This window comes from Carassius gibelio, chromosome B22 (genome assembly GCF_023724105.1).
Source record: "Carassius gibelio isolate Cgi1373 ecotype wild population from Czech Republic chromosome B22, carGib1.2-hapl.c, whole genome shotgun sequence".
NCBI classification, from domain to species: domain Eukaryota; kingdom Metazoa; phylum Chordata; class Actinopteri; order Cypriniformes; family Cyprinidae; genus Carassius; species Carassius gibelio.
Window position 1 is genome coordinate 15,806,329 of NC_068417.1, and position 16,935 is coordinate 15,823,263.

Below are 16,935 nucleotides of genomic sequence, written 5' to 3' on the forward strand. Positions count from 1 at the left end.
GTTTCCTTAGCACAAAAAAAAGCATTCTTGTGAGGTTTTATAACATTACAGATGAACCACTGTTGTAACATGGACTATTTTAATGATGTCCTTACTGCCTTTCTTGGTCTTGAATGTGTCAGTTGTGTCGCTGTCAATGCAGTGTCAGAAAGCTCTTGGATTTCATAAAAAAATATATAATTTGTGTTCAGAAGACGTACAAATGTCTTAGAGATTTGGAACAACGTGAGGCCGAGCAAATAATGACAGAAGATTCATCGTTGGGTGAACTAAACCATTAAAAGAGTACAAGACAAGCGTGTGTACCCTAGTAGAGCACCATCTAGTGCCATTACCAAGAATTCACCTTTCCAGCCTTCACCCTCACTCAATATTAATACACCTGTGTTCATATTGCTAGGATTAAACTGATTAAGTTGTTGCTTGTGTCAGAGGTTGAATCCTGAAATGTTAATGGTGACAGTTTAATGTGTTTTTCTATAATATGTGTTTCTATTCAATGACAAACACAGATTTCAACTACAAACTCAGTTAGTAGAGTATATTTAATAGCATGTGTCATATGTGCAAACAAACATTCACATTAATCTCCAGTACAAAACAGTTGTTAAAAAATGGAATACATGTTGTTTTCCTTGGATAATAAAAAAATACAAAATCTCTGGGAACAGATCTCATGATCCACATCAAACAGGACAAACCTGAGAAATAATAGACGGTTGCACAATTAGGTCTACCATTGTTCAGAAAAAACAGATGATGTTCATAACAGGTGTCAAACATATTATTTCTGTCCTGGAATGAGGTGATAGACTCAGACTGAGCATGTAGAAGATTCGAGAGAAGGTGATTATTTCAATCACACAGTGATTATATCATAACATTCAAACACAAACATACAACAAAAGAAAATACAAAAATGAACAAATGCAACAGACATATTTCATGGTTTTTTAAACATAACTGAAGGAGACTGACAAAACAAACCTCTATATTAACAACACAAATTTTAATTTTCTAATCGAAATTTCTATAATGGACAGATAATGTAAAGTAATAAAGTAGTGAACTTTACCTTAAGGCAACAGAACTGAAAGAAAGTGCATGCATAAGCTTGGTAGAAAAAAAATTATACACATTTTTGGAAACAAAACAGAAGGAATAATGTAATTGTGACGAGTGGGGCGGGGCAGAGAGACGTGGGAACGAGGAGTGAGGCCAGGTGTAGTGATTGGAGGTGAGCTGCACCTGCGCCCCACCGCCAGTATCGAGTCCCACGTAGGAGATGGAAGGATATAAAACGGGAGCGACTATAGTGAAGGAGGAGAGAGGACCAGGCCTGGGCCATTATTTTATGTTTTGCTTTTTATTTATGCGCACAAGTCGTCCGTGAGGGGCTGGTGCGCTGTTTTATGTTTATTTTGGATTATTAAAGTTTCAATTGATTGTGTGCCGGTTCCCGCCTCCTTCTTCCCGATGAGTATGGAGATTTTATTATTACAGTGGTGCCGAAACCCGGGAGAAGGAGGGACGCGCTGCTGAAGATCCCTGTGGGCCGCCATGGACGCTCGAGGCGGTGGGCTGGAGCGAGTTGCCGGGGACGGGCGAGCTCCCTGCCGGCCGCCCACGATGGAGGGGCGGCTGCCGTCCGTGAGGGAGCGGAGGAGTCGGCGCCGTTCGCCAGAGAGCCGGAGCCTGCTGCCATCCGCCTGAATGGCGAGGAGCAGGGAACGGGGGACTCCTGCCGGCTGCCCAAAACCAGAGGAGCCGTCGCCGAGGGCCGTCCAGTGCCACCGCCAGGCACCACGGAGGAGATCACCCAGCTGGTGGAGGGCCGAGCAGCAGTGCGTCTGGGAACCGGATTTTTTATTTTTCCTCTCTCCCCTCTCTCCTTCCATCTCCTTTTCTCTCGCCTCGTCTGTCCTACCCCCAGGTTCCCGCAGGTCCCCATGAGCGCCATTATGATTATTAAAGTTTCATTTTGATTGTGCGCCTGTTCCCGTCTCCTTCTTCCCAGTGATTATGGAGTTTTTAATATTATTACAGTAATATTATACATATATAAAATATAAAACATTTAAAACAAACCATCAAACATCAGAACTGGTCTGGAGTAGAACCTCTTATCTGTAAATGCTCACAGTTCAATCTTTTCTTTTTCTGCTCCTCTTACATTTCAAGTCGCCCAAATATGAACTAATGCTACTGTGATGTCCCATTATCAGCAGTCATCAGTTAAACCCCATTCTGAGTGTAGTGCACCATTCCCCTGCAAGAAAACAAATGATCAGATTTTATTCAGCCACAGTCACAAAAAAAAACCTAGTGGAGGTAGCAGGTAACAATCACAAATTATAGATAATAAACAGATAAAAGAAACAAAAACAAAAATATCTTCTGGTTAGAGGTAGAATGAACATTAACATATTACTGTACACGACTTGCTTGCAGATAAGATCTTTTTATGAAACAGAAACAAGTGCATTTCATAATATTTACAAAATGTAGAATCCATTGGAAATTAAGCAGTCTGGTTGTCTAAAGCTTTTAATCATGGCTGATCACATCATAAATTAATCTAGAGACCCAAAAATGACTAATACAATAACATGGTATGACATACACATTTAAAAGAGAATTCCACTATATTCTTTTAAGTAACAGTATGGTTTTTTTTTTAAATTGGTATTTCTACGTAATAATTTCTGAATGAAACTACCCACACACAGAGAGAGAAATCTCAGACAGACTTATGACTGTAATTTTTTTAGATCTCACAGAAATCAATACGCAAATTCAGGGGTTTTTTGCAGACAGAAAGACATTTAGTATCTCACCTCATTGTTACTGTGCAGCCTGAACATGCCTGTTTCAACAACAACAAATTACATTAAGCATATAGTACTTGCTTAGTACTATAGTATTATAGTATTAATTGGAACAAATCTAATCTTGTCAAATCAGCTGTATGTAATGCTTGCCATTTAGTCCTTGTGTAGATCTCCTGTGGCGATAGTAAATCCCAGCAGCAACTGCTGCAGCAGTAAACAACAGAACAACAACAACAACAACCACAGCAAATACTCCTCCTTTAGCAGCTGAAGACACTCTTGAATCTGGAACAGATAAAGACACACAATCATTATTTCTAGAGACTGACTAATAATCAACTTTAGCAATGCCTTTGACTGATATTTACTCGTCTATCTAGGTCACCAGTATGATATTGATTTATTTCATAAATCTGGTGGCTTTTTGAGGAACAGCAGATAAAACAGCAACAAGAGACAGCAGCATTTACACACAGCAAAATCTGCAGTGTTAATTTAACACTCTGAGTGTGGATTATATAAACACTGAAGCAGTGTTAAAAGTAACACTGAAGCAGAGTTGAAGTTAATGAGATAATTAAGAATTTAATTGAGTTATGATTGAGCATTATTGAAGACACCTGATGTTAACAAGCAGAATCACCAACCGAGAAAAATCACAATTTGTGTGTCACCATTATAGTGGTCAATGTTTGCTTTAGTTGGTACTTTGACCCTTCAGTTATTAACTTTAGATTTTGTGTGGCTGTGGTAACTGAGTTATACCATACAGACAGACCACAGCAGAGGCAATCTTATGGTCTTGCTTGTGGTTTGGACTAATTGTCATGGATTGACCTGAATGCCTGAGTTCAGGTTTCTTTACTGTGTACATAAATAAGATGGATAAAAAAGTGATCCAGCATTTTTGCCATAATATGACATGTTTTTAAAACTTAGTTCTAAGAAAGAGTTCTTTAGTTTAGACACACAGACATCAAGAATCAGCGTGAGCATCACAACAACAGTGACCATCAAAAAAGCATGTTGTAGCCAATAAAAACTCATCCATGGCTCCCATCATGCATTGCGGCATGAATAAATTATGAGCTGATCTGTCTTTTTAACTTTTTATTCTAACTATATTTTATTTTTGCTGTTTTTATGTGAATTTTTAGTATCTAGTTTTGTGATGTTCAGAGTAGATCTGTTTATCTGAATATGTTGTTTGTCACCGTTTTTGAGATTCATACGCTGATTCTTGTTATTTGTGTGTGCCTAAAATTAAAACGCTTTAATAAAAAAAAAAAATCTGAATCACAGAATCACAAGAGATGCCTACAAAATGTATAGAAAATACAGACTCTTTCGTTGTGTAATCAAAGCTGTTACAATCAATAATGATCCATAAGAAGAGACTGTAAAAGAGTTCAGTGATTAAGGTCAAGCAACAATTACATTAAAACATAATCATCAACACGCGATGATTTTTGCTCTTGGTTTGACAAACAAACTTTAAAAGTAAAAAGTTACAAGCCAAGATCCCAGCTAAAGCAAACACTGACCACTATAATGGTGACACACAAATTGTGATTTTCTCGTTTGGTGATTCTGCTTGTTAACATCAGGTGTCTTCAATAATGGTCAGTCATAACTCAATTAACTTCTTAATTATCTCATTAACTTCAACTCTGCTTCAGTGTTACTTTTAACACTGCTTCAGTGTTTATATAATCCACACTCAGAGTGTTAAATTAACACTGGGGATTTTGCTGTGCAGGACAACTGACTAATATTATGCATTTCTGTCATTACTAACAACAGACTTGTAAAATTCATAATGTAATACTCAATGTGATAAGCATGTGAAGGTGATAAGAGATCATCTCAGTTATATTTTAAAACTGAACCAAAACTAACTCTTTCTAACAGCCCACAATGAAATCTTTCACTGGGTTGATTTACATACGTCAAACTGTTTTCTAAAACTGCAAAGTAATGTGTGTGGAGTGACTAATCATACTCACCAGTGACAGTAACACTGAAACTCCTTATGATACTGATTCTGCTGCGGTTCATCTGTAGTCTATAATCTCCAGAGTCTGTGATTGTGGTGTTTGTGATGGTCAGAGATCCAGTCTGATGATCCAGATGCAGTCTGTCTCTGAATCGTCCATCAGGGTCTTCACACTGACCATCTTTACAGGTTTTATTGGGATCTCCAGTGATTTCAGCGATGAGAGTGTCATTGAAATACCACGTCATCGAATCATTCAGGTTTTTAATTTCACCAGGATCTAAAGTGACAGATTCTCCCTTCTTCACTGACTTTCTCTTCATTTCATCTCGTTCTGCTGCAGAAACATCTGAAACACAAACCAACAGCTGCTGAAGGACTCTTCTGAGGGGAAAACACTTCGTAATTTTTTATCAAATCCTTTGCACTTTGGATTCCCGATGAACTAAAAAGAAACCTGATTACCTGATGCATTTAAACAGACAAAATAGAACTTTCATCTTCATCAGAATATGACTAAAAGATAAAAATTAATAAATAACCAATTGAAAGCAATGTTTTAAATCACAATGAAACATCCATAGATTTAAATCTACAATTCCACTTCAAAAGTAATTGTTTTTGACAAAATTACGTATTATGAACTAATATACACATAAAGAGACACCCACAATGTCACAGCAAAAACAAATCACTAAATTTGAAAGTACATGACTTGTTTTTACACATAATGACTTACCATATACAGCAACAATGAAGATCTTTTCAGTGATGGTGTCACTGCTGATGATACGTAGACGATAAACTCCTGAGTCCACTTCTCTGGTGTTTGTGATGGTCAGAGATCCAGTCTGATGATCCAGCTTCAGTCTGTCTCTGAATCTCTCATTACCTTCATTACACTCAACATCTGTACAGGTCTTACTGAGATCTCCAGTGATCTGAGCGATGCGAGTGTCATAATAATACCATCTAATCTTTTCTTTTTGGTCGGTTTTAACATTAGTGCGTAGAGTGACTGAATCTCTCTCCATCACTATTGCTGACTCTCCTTCTGTATCAGTACTGAAAAAACCTGAAGAATGAATGAACAGTTATTATAAGCCAAACAAAATTGCCAAAAAATTTCAAATGCTTCACTTTGAAAGTATATGTCCCCCCCCCCCCCCCCCCAAAAAAAGGAATAGATAAAATGATTGTTATTGTTAGTCTCTGTCCCATGAGAGAGTACACTATGCAACATTCATTAATTCTAATAATCCAGTGAGATTTGTGTTTGCACAAGGAGTCTGACAACAGCTTTAAAGAGATCTGATCTGATCATCATCAGTCTGTCTGGAATAACACAAAGAAACAGAACAAACGTTAAATGTTTAAAGTTTAGCCACTTCTGTAAAAATGCTGTAAAATGAAGATGCTGTCAAAACTAATGTCATACATAGATTTTCTTTATCAATTAACTTCTATTAACGAATTTAAATCAACATTTGTTGTGAGCATCCTTTGCGTTTAAAGCAGTTTTTGCCTTCTGTGCACTTGCACTTAGTTTTTCAGGGAGCTTTGCGGGTAGACCTCTTGAATCATCTTGGAGATGTTGCCACAGTTCTTCTGGATTGAGTCTGTCTCAGTTTGTTCTGTTTCTTCATGTTATCCAGACAGACTGATGATGGTGAGATCAGATCTTTGTGTGGAGCACTGGCTGCTGTCAGACTCTTTGTGAAATAGTGTGATTTACTTGATTTTAAAAACAATGACTCACCGTGAACAGTAACAATGAAGATCTTTTCAAGGTCTCTGCTGTTTTTTGTGATCTTTAGTTTATAGACTCCAGAGTCTGTGTGTCTGGGGTCTTTGATGGTCAGAGATCCATTTTTACGATCCAGTATCAGTCTGTTTCTGAATCTCCCATCACACTGAACATCTGTACAGATCTTACTCTGACCTCCAGTGATTTCAGCAAGTTTAATGTCATTAAAATACCAGGAAATCTTTTCCTGTTGGACTGTTGTAACATCAGTGTATAGAGTGACTGATTCTCCCTCATTCACTGACACTGACACTCCATCTGTATAAACACCAGACACACCTGGAGAAGACAGTAATAGTTAGTATAAGTTACATAAGATTATATTATACATTATATTATAAAAAATAATTTCAAGAGATCATAAAAAATGTGAGTAGAGAACTGGATTCATAATGTAACAGTCAAACCAGTGGCTCAGTGGTAGAGCATTGCATTAGCAGTACAAAAGGTAATGGGTTCAATTCCCAGAGATCACACTCACTGATGATAAAAATGTATAACCTAAGTTTTCAGGAGTGATGATATTACTGCGCCGAGGTTGAAATGCTCTTTTTATTTTGTGTTCCCATACATACTCGTGTAAATACTCATGCTACCGTCTTTAAATAGGGAAAACATGGAAGTGTTTGGTGGCTTCTAAATTCAACCCTGTTTGGATCCTAAGGAATGAATGGTGCCAAGATAAATGCTAACATAGTTGCGCTGGACACTACAGCGAGACGGCACAGGTACGAATCAACTCGTCTAAGTTGAGGGAATTCAACATAGTGGAATAGGAAAAAACTGTTACGTTTCCTTAAATATATTTTAATCTTAATTAGTATATTTTAAAATTTTAAACCAGGTCTAATGCTTAATTCTTGATGGATTGCTGGCAAAGTGATGTATGCACTTACTAAAACTCGTTTATTTAATTCAATTGCAGTCTGCAATCATTTTATTTTGAGACATCATGCAGCCCTAGTTCTTTTCACATTAAGGGACCCATAAACAAATCTTACACAATCTGCAAACATCTGCTGATCCTACAGAAAGAAAAATGATGCATTGAGAGCTCTGGTGTTAAATCACTTAAACATGCTGCTAACGTGAAGTTTTTCTTATTGTGTTTAAAGATCAGTTTTCTTATTAGCACTGCCCCTCAAAAAAAAAAAAAAAAAAGGATATTTACATCCAGTGTTGGGAATAACGTGATTTCAGTAATCAGATTACTTTTTTACTGTAACTAGTAAAGTAATGCATTACTTTTAAAATTATGAAATCTCTGAGTTACTTTTTCAAATAAGTTATGCAATATCGTAATGCATTACTTTAAAAGGTAACTTTCCCCAGTGCTGCTAACATTTATATTTCCTTGAAGACGAATGTTTTGTAAATTCAGTTTTGTCTTCAACACACATCTGTTATGTTAAATGACTTACTCTGTCAGAGTCTGAATGAGAGAGAGGACCCAGAAGCAGATTGGAATGGACACTTTATTGAATGAGGAAATAACATAAACATAAAAGTGCCAGGTCCAAGTTAAAGTCCAGTTAGAAGAGGGAAACTACTGCAAACTCCAGAGGGAGAGAAGAAGAGATGGACCAGGTAGAGAGGAGAGACAAGGACAAGACCAGATGCAAACAGGGCAGGACCAGACAGAAAGACTTGACAAGAACAAGACCAGGTGGAAGACTAGATGAACAGGCTCCACCAGCACAAATCTCTGGCAAGGAAAGACAGAAAGATAGTCAAGTCACCTTTATTTATATAGCACAAGACACAAACAATTATACAAGTGGAAAAATATAACAAACAAAAATAAAAGTTACCATCATAACCCTTACCAAAGAAGAAAAAAAAAACCTTAACTTCACATGCAATCACATGTGAAATATATGAAACATATCAAACGTGCTTTTGGAACATGTTCATGGTGTAAACATATGAAACCCAAAAGGCTTTGTTAAATCACAGCTGTTTCAAAACTTTTCGAAATTTCAGCGGTTTCAGTGGTGAACCACTGAACCCGTGTCTGGTTTCTACATGATCTCGGATCAGTTTCATACATTTGTAAATATTTTTAATGAGACATTTTTGTAAATAATAGTTAATAGTCTCTTACTGGCCTGTTTAAACAAGCTCTCTATAAAACAAAGAAAATAAGTACTGCAAATGAATAATAATAATTAAAAACACATTATACAAATAATTCATATCTAATTGTATTTTATTATCCTAATTGCATTTAATATACAAGATTTGCAATGGGTTTGTAAAGCTGTTTTATACATGTTTTGGTCATACACAGTTTTGCATGACGCCTACAGCGCTGTTTTGAGCGCTTCCAAACAGTGAATCATTTTCTGAAACAATTGGTTCACTTGATTCTAAGCTTTGAAGAGGTTTGTTTCTTCCATCAATACATTGTAAACCAAAAACAAGACCGAAAAAAAAGACTGAGGTAAAAGTAGGGCTGGGCGATATATCGAGCGATATGATCATGCGCATCTAATCAGTAAAGCTGCTTCTGTGATCACCGCTAAAATCGCCATCACCTGCTTATAATTGAAGTGGCATTTAATAGACAGAGCCGTAGATCGCTGACAAGCCACGCCATATCGCGTTCATTATCGCAGATGAATCGCCTTCGATATGAACGCGATATGGCGTGGCTTGTCAGCGATCTACGGCTCTGTCTATCAGAGGTGGGACTTTCAAGTCACAAGCAAGTCTTCAAGTTATATTCAAGTCCTCAAAGGGTTAAAGCTAAAGAGATAATTAAGTGACTAATTAAATGATGATTGTGCATTAGTGATGAACATCTGCTGTTAACAATCAACATCACTGAAGTAAAGAGAGAAACAAGAACTACAACTGAATTTAGCCACAGCCTTCAACTGAAAAAAAAAAACACTATGTCACCATAATTGTGGTCAAGGTTTGCTTTAAGTAGTGTCTTGACCCTTTTACTAATTCAAACCAATTTGATTCAAAACAATTGCAATATTGTTTTCGCAACAAACATGTATGCATTGCTGAGTCGAACCTTGCAGTAACAGATGATCTTATGTTTTTTCTGCTTATAACTCATGATGACTGAACATCATGAAATGGTGTTTATCTTTGGATAGTAGACTGACACTCAGATATTACTGAACTGAAGTAAAAAAAAAAAGTCTAAATGTTGAAAGACACAAAAGGAGACAATCAGTTCAGGTTTTTAGACAAACACACTTATCACACGATCCTCAACAGTGGTGACAATTTTTCATACTGCAGTGCATGACGGGAGATTTTACTAAGGTTTTACCCAGCATGCAACATTTTGTTGATTGTCACCACTGTTGAGAGTCATATGCTGGTTCTTGATGTCTGTGTGTGTCTACAGAGTACAGTTTTTCAAATTTTGTATACACTTAGTAGATTTAAAATTCACTTAATTTTTCTTTCCATAGTGTAGTTTTACTGGGTTGATTATGCTTAATTTAAATAGAGCTAATGTTAATTTGATTGTAATCTGACCACCTATCACATACAGATTAATTTTCTTCTCTCTGCTTTACAGCACCTCATGCAATGCTACATAAAGAGATCTAACATGACAGTCAAGGGTCAAGATCCCCACTAAAGCACACGCTGATCTCCATTATGGTTGCATCACTTTAACCAATAAAACATCAACATCTGATCCTCTGTAATTCTCAAGAACAGCAGGTGTTCATCATTAATGCACAATCATCATTTAATTAGTCACTTAATTATCTCATTAACTTTAACCCTTTGAGGACTTGGGATATGACTTGAAGACTTGCTTGTGACTTGAAAGTCCCAACTCTGGTAAAAGCTGAAAGTCAGTCAACAATCCAAAGAAGACTATCTCATGATGTCCAAGTCAACATGAGATAAAAGCAGAAAAAGCATAAGATCATCTGTCACTACAAGGTTTGATTCAGCAATGCACACATGTTTGTTGCGAAAACAATATTGAAATTGTTTTGAATCAAATTGCTTTGAATTAGTAAAAGGGTCAAGAGACTACCTAAAGCAAACCTTGACCACAATTATGGTGACACAGTGTTTTTTTTTTTTTTTTTTCTTTCAGTTTAAGGCTGTGGCTAAATGCAGTTGTAGTTCTTGTGTTTCTCTTTACTTCAGTGATGTTGATTGTTAACAGCAGAAGTTCATCACTAATGCACAATCATCATTTAATTAGTCACTTAATTATCTCTTTAGCTTTAACCCTTTGAGGACTTGAATATGACTTGAAGACTTGCTTGTGACTTGAAAGTCCCACCTCTGCTGTCTATTAAACGCCACTCCAATTATAAGCAGGTGATGGCGATTTTAGCGATGATCACGGAAGCAGCTTTACTGATTAGATGCGCATGATCATATCGTTAGATATATCGCCCAGCCCTAGGTAAAAGCTTGGCTTTTTTAATATTATTTATTTTACATTTTTATATTAGTGTTATATTCCATCCCTACTGTGTTATTCCTAGGACTATGTTGTACTTTCTTCTACACTGGAAGCGGTAGCACTGTATTTTACACTCCTGTTCCTAATGTACATACTATGTACTCTTTACAGTAATTACAATAACTATGTAATAACTAGGTACTAACCCTGAACCTACCCCTAAACCTAACCCTACCCCATGTAGTTACCTTGTGTTACCAGAACTTTCTTAGATAAATACACTGTAAGTACACTATAAGTACGTTTGTACACGTACTGTAAAATAAAGTGCAACACTGGAATCTCCTGTCGTCAAGTCAAATTCCATGTGTGTGTAAACTAGAGGTCGACCAATATTGAATTTTGCCGATACCGGTGGCTAGTTTGGACCACACTGGTCGATACTGATTAATTAACCAATAGTTTTTCAAATGGATATTGAACAAAAACTAAAATAGTGCTTTATTTAAAAAAGAAGGAGTGAACCATACTAGTAGTACTGTAGTAGTAATAATAAAAGTAATATTAATAATAATAATAATAGTAAATGTTGAAATTACCACACTCTAATATTGCCCTATGAAATCTGTTTATTTTTTTTCTAAATTCAATTTTATTTATTTCCAAATTGGATTCAGTTTTTTCCATTTAAAATTTTCTCCACTCCTTTTTAATAGTTAAATTGGAGTTTATTAATCATAAAGCAAGTCTAATAAATTAAAATCATGAAACTTTTTCACATCCATTTAATAAAAGTTTAACAAAGATTACATGTTTAGGGCCCTATCAATTTTTTTTTCCCTCACCATATGTTTTATTGTTACCAAAATTTTTTTAACATGTCTAATTATTTGAATGCATAAAACAACTTAATTTATTTATTTTTTCTTAAAGAAGCCTAATGATTTTTTCCCCTCAAAAATTCTGTGCGTATTAAATTTTTTATTGTTATCAAATCAAGGCATGAAACATTAATTTAATTTATCTTTTAATTACTGAAAATTAAGCAAACTTTTTTGGCAAACAAAGGGGATTTACTATTAATAATAAAAACTAATATTTAAATATTCTTAAATCCACAAACTTATTAAAATTATTATAGAATCTTAATAAAATCACTAATATAACAAAATAATAGAAGTGTGCTAAAATTTTTAGTAATAAATGTCAAATGCGTGAATAAATGTGCAACAATTGCTGCCTCAGCAGTTGTTCTCTCTCACAGTCTGTCAATAAAAAGGAGAGAAATAAAACAACATTAGTATGACATATTTTAATATAAGATTGAATAATGTTAATCTGTAAATCAACACATATATGGCTCTCAGTTGTATGCTGTCATCAGTCCATATACCTCAACACAAATAATAATTCAAATGTAACTTCCCTCCGATTCCAAAGCCATGGCAAAACAAAGACCAATACTGAAAGTAAAAGTCTGGACCATAATAAGTGCTTAGTCATATAATCAGTTCAACAAGTTGTGATTTGGGGAGCATTTGTGGCTCCTCCACACACTGCACAACACCAGAGCTACTCAAACCTTGTCGAATTCAAATCTAACATATTAAAATGATGTCATGTTCAAGACAATATGTATAAAACTTATTTAAACAATCTTAGTTGTCATAAACAGGCCAAACAATCACGTAAACATGGATTTTACACTGCTACTGAAACAAAAGGGGCTAGTAACGTTAACTATAAAACACTGAATGTGTTTTTCCCCCTTAGTTTGTAAACAGGGACGCTATGGCTAATGGCTAATAGCCGTGCGTAAGTCATAATTTAGCCTAGTTCTGACATAAAGGAGCGCTTAAAACGTCTCTAAACCCAAAACAATGTGTCATCTTCACTTCTTAGTAACTTATTAGACTAATGATTATTACTTTTTTTTTTGACGGGATTGTCAAGCGTAAAAATATTTCGAGCCACAAGCGAAACAAAATATAAATAAAACGTCTTACCAGTCACGTGCAAAATTACTGTTATCCAAAAGTAATTCATTTTACCGATGCCTCTTTAAAATACCATTTCAATGTAAGAGGAAATAAAAGTATTTGTTCAAATGCCTCCATTAAACCGAAATTACCATCAGATGTCGAAAGTCACAACACAGCCGTTTGGCTTTCCGGTCCGGAGCTCTCAGAACAGAAGCGGAAGTTACTATTTTCCTTTTTTTCCTGCTTAACAACAATAATTTTTGCGTTATTTTCCCCAATAAAAAAATCGACGATTACGTTTCTACGACTTTCAAACAGAGAATAAAATGTATGGACGGATTAATTAGTCACAAGAAAAGATGTAACCTAAAATTACCGTGACTCCTTTGCCGTAATATTTGCTATAAAACACAAATTAGAGTATGCAGGCCTATATCAAAAAAAGAAGAAAAAAAGAGAGAGAAAAAAAAAAAAAGAAAGAAAGAAAGTGTGTGAAAAACGTCCCACACGTCTCTGACAGACAGTAATGGGACTCCACAGTTTGACTATCCGCAGCAGATGGCGCTATTGTGAGTCTTTTCCGCTATGAAAAGGGATTTATGTAACATAATTTCCCCAGTGCCACAATCCTGGGGCCCGTTTCAAGGGGAAACTCTTGAATTTTCGGTTAAGGTTAAATGCTTCAACAATATTGCAAAGGCCTACTGTTAATACAGACGTCCTTCAGTTTCATTTTACAATAAATGCAGTCAATAAACTGAGGCACAAGATGATAACGGTTGTTTTTGAATTAAACAAGTGAGAGCTTGACAGTGTGACAGGGATGTGAAATAGACAGAAGAGTGTGCTGATATTCAAAGTTGCTAATGACGATCCAGTTAATTCTTACTGCTAAATAATAAAACTAGTATAATGGAGCTCTGACCTGTCTTTGGCTGTTATTACACATTTTTTATGGACTGATTCAGTACTTTATTTCACTGTAAAGCAGTTTTACATTTTTTCCCCAATTGCTAACACACTAAAATGACATGCACAGCACAATTATTTAAACTGACACACAGAGAGCAAAAGTTCTTCTCAAGTCTCCAAAAGTCTAAACACATTTTCTGCTTTGCACACATTTTGTATTTCAAAATGGCACTTTTTAAATGCACTGAACACAGTTAGCTGCATAAGACACAACAATCTGACATAAAGTCACATGTCTGCCATTTCAAAACACTGCCATTCGAAGTGACACTACATGAGCTAATTGGCCATTTACATGTGCCACCTGGCCAAACACCTCAATGGTTAATTGTTAACACTTCAATCAAGATGTAAGCACTATGAAAAGACCACAGGTGAGAACCCTTTTTTAAAAACAACAATGGAAGACATTGCAGAGAGAGGAAGAGGAAGAGGTTGAGAATAAGAGGCAGAGGAAGAGTGAGAGGTTCATAACATACAAAGAAGCACTTCACATACAAACTAAACACACAAACAACTGGCCATTTCCTGTAAAAACTCCATCCAGATCAGATCATGTTTCAGAAGAAACTAAACCACAGTATGTTTCAGATTGACTCAGCTGAACTGCTTCTGTCAAACATCAGATTGACTTTCAGTGCGAGATGTTATATGGTTTAAACTTCTTGTTTGTTTTACAATTCATCAAAAACCATTTGAAATTTTAATAACAGACACATATTCAGTGTGTGTGTGTGTGTGTGTGTTTGAATGTATGTGTGCGAACAAGGTGGGTCAAACTTTGTTGTGGGAGGATTGACTCACCAGATGAACAGACTAGTTTTTTTTTTTTCAGTAGATGGTCTTCCTAATAAGACATTGAAGAAAAATGTTTCACACGTTTGTTTTGTTCTGTTTGTGCTGGAAGTTATTAAAGCATTTTAAAGCATTTTAATTTCATCCTGATTCACTAAAGCTCTTGCTTTGCAAACCAATAAAAATATTTGAAGTATGTTTTATCTGTCCCTGTTGATGTTTATCAGGTGTGTTTGGTGACTCAGTTTCAGTGATGGAGGGAGATTCTGTCACTCTAAACTCTGATCTTACTGAAATTCATGAAGACAATGACATGCTGTGGAAATTTGGACCAGAAAACTCTCTCATAGCTAAAATCAGCAGAGCGAAACAAATCTTCTCTACATTTGATGGTCCTGACAGGAGATTCAGACACAGACTAAAGCTGGATAATCAAACTGGATCTCTGACCATCACAAACATCACAACTGAACATGATGGACACTATGAGCTAGAGATAGATGGACCTATGTGGTGGTCAACAAAAACATTCAGTGTTACTGTCTACGGTGAGTAGAGATCATTATTCTCTCAGTCCAAGTGCTTACAATAGAAGACAATTAGGTCCATTTTTGGAGGGGTTAACAGCAAAATTCTTTACAATTCTAAATACAGGTGTTATTAGAATATCATCAAAAAAGTTGATCTTTTTAACTAATTCCATTCAAACAGTGAAATTTGTTTATTATATTCATTCATTACACACAAACTGATATATTTCTAAATTTCTATTCCTTTAAATTTTTATAACTGACAACTAAGGAAAATCACAAATTCAGTATCTCAGAAAATTGGAATATTACTTAAGACGAATACAAAGAAAGGAATTTTAGAAATCTTGGCCAACTGAAAAGTATGAAAATGAAAAGTATGAGCATGTGCAGCACTCAATATTTAGTAGGGGCTCCTTTTGCCTGAATTACTTCAGCAATGCGGCGTGGCATGTAGTCGATCAGTCTGTGGCTCTGCTCAGGTGTTATGAGAGCGCACCCACTGGGCAAAGTTACGTCCTGTGGACGTCTTTTTTATGTCTTTGCTGACGTTGAAAAGACGTCCTCTGAGGAGCCAGAATGAAAGTTTTTATGACGTCTTTTTTTGACGTCTTCTGTAAGTCTGATTTAGACGTTCACAGAACCTCCTTAAAAGGTTAAAAACTAGTTGAAAAGTGGTCAGTGCAGGGGCGTAGCCATCTTTTCAGAAGTGAGGGGGACAGAAATCACACACACACACACACACACACACGCACACACATATATATAACACTACATATAACATTTCTGTAATCTATATAACCTACTAGTCAACAGTTTTTGAACAGTAAGATTTTTAATGTTTTGAAAGAAGTCTCTTCTGCTCATGAAGCCTGCCTTTATTTCATCCAAAGTACAACAAAAGCAGTAATATTGTGAAATATTTGTACTTTTTAAAATAACTGTTTTCTATTTGAATATATTTTAAATGTAATGTATTCCTGTGATCAAAGGTGAATTTTCAGCATAATTCCTCCTGTCTTCAATGTCACATTAATCATAAATCATTCTAATAGGATGATTATCAATATTTAAAACATTTTTTCAGCATTCTTTGATGAATAGAAGGATCCACAGATCAGCATTTGTGTGAAATAAAAAGCTTTTGCAACATTATACACTATATCATTCAAAAGCTTAGTCATATATATATATATATATATATATATATATATATTAGGGGTGTAACGATACGCGTATTCGTATTGAACCGTTCGGTACGACGCTTTCGGTTCGGTACGCGGTACGCATTATGTATACCGAACGGTTCGTTGGAGTAATTAATTATATTTGAAAAAAAAAAAAAGAGAGAGAAAGAAATATAATGATATGCGTTCAACAAGGTAGCCCAATAACCCAAACAAGGTAACAGGCAACGCCCCTGACACTCCCGAAGAAGAAAAAAACACCATCTTATATGTTTATGTTAGGCTACTCAGCAGGCGCTCGCTCACTCAGTACGCGCTGAAGGCTCGTTGCAAAATAGCCAATGCGTTTATCAGACTAGAAATGAGAAGATCCTCCAATAACCAACAGGTCTGGTGTTTGGGTGCACTTTGGATTCCCTTTAAGCTATAATGG

General features: G+C 35.8%; 2 protein-coding genes across 2 annotated transcripts in view; one reads left to right on the forward strand and one right to left on the reverse strand.

Annotated features, from left to right (window-relative positions):
* Positions 1 to 527: 527 nt before the first annotated feature.
* On the reverse strand, positions 528 to 13,222 carry LOC127987198 (carcinoembryonic antigen-related cell adhesion molecule 3-like). The gene is made up of 7 exons (XM_052589453.1): positions 13,043 to 13,222; positions 6,587 to 6,913; positions 5,567 to 5,902; positions 4,838 to 5,176; positions 2,982 to 3,116; positions 2,838 to 2,866; positions 528 to 2,269 (listed from the first exon to the last, which is right to left on the reverse strand). Exons 1-7 carry the CDS (start codon positions 13,080 to 13,082, stop codon positions 2,222 to 2,224), a joined length of 1,254 nt encoding a protein of 417 aa, XP_052445413.1. The 5' UTR covers positions 13,083 to 13,222; the 3' UTR covers positions 528 to 2,221.
* Positions 13,223 to 15,005: 1,783 nt separating this feature from the next.
* LOC127988106 (natural killer cell receptor 2B4-like) overlaps positions 15,006 to 16,935 on the forward strand; it is a 28,514-nt gene continuing 26,584 nt past the window's right edge. The window contains exon 1 of the mRNA XM_052590652.1: positions 15,006 to 15,333. Within this exon, the coding sequence (XP_052446612.1) occupies positions 15,039 to 15,333 (295 nt within the window). The 5' untranslated portion in view covers positions 15,006 to 15,038. The remainder of the gene's footprint in view (positions 15,334 to 16,935) is intronic.

Excerpts from the sequence above, each read along its gene's own strand:
- LOC127987198 (XM_052589453.1), bottom strand. The coding sequence starts at position 13,082 with ATGAATTACTTTTGGATAACAGTAATTTTGCACGTGACTG. Across the intron at positions 3,117-4,837 it reads TTTCAGTGTTACTGTCACTG|ATTCAAGAGTGTCTTCAGCT; the intron begins GTGAGTATGATT and ends TATCTGTTCCAG. Across the intron at positions 2,270-2,837 it reads GGCTGCACAGTAACAATGAG|GGGAATGGTGCACTACACTC; the intron begins GTGAGATACTAA and ends GTTTTCTTGCAG.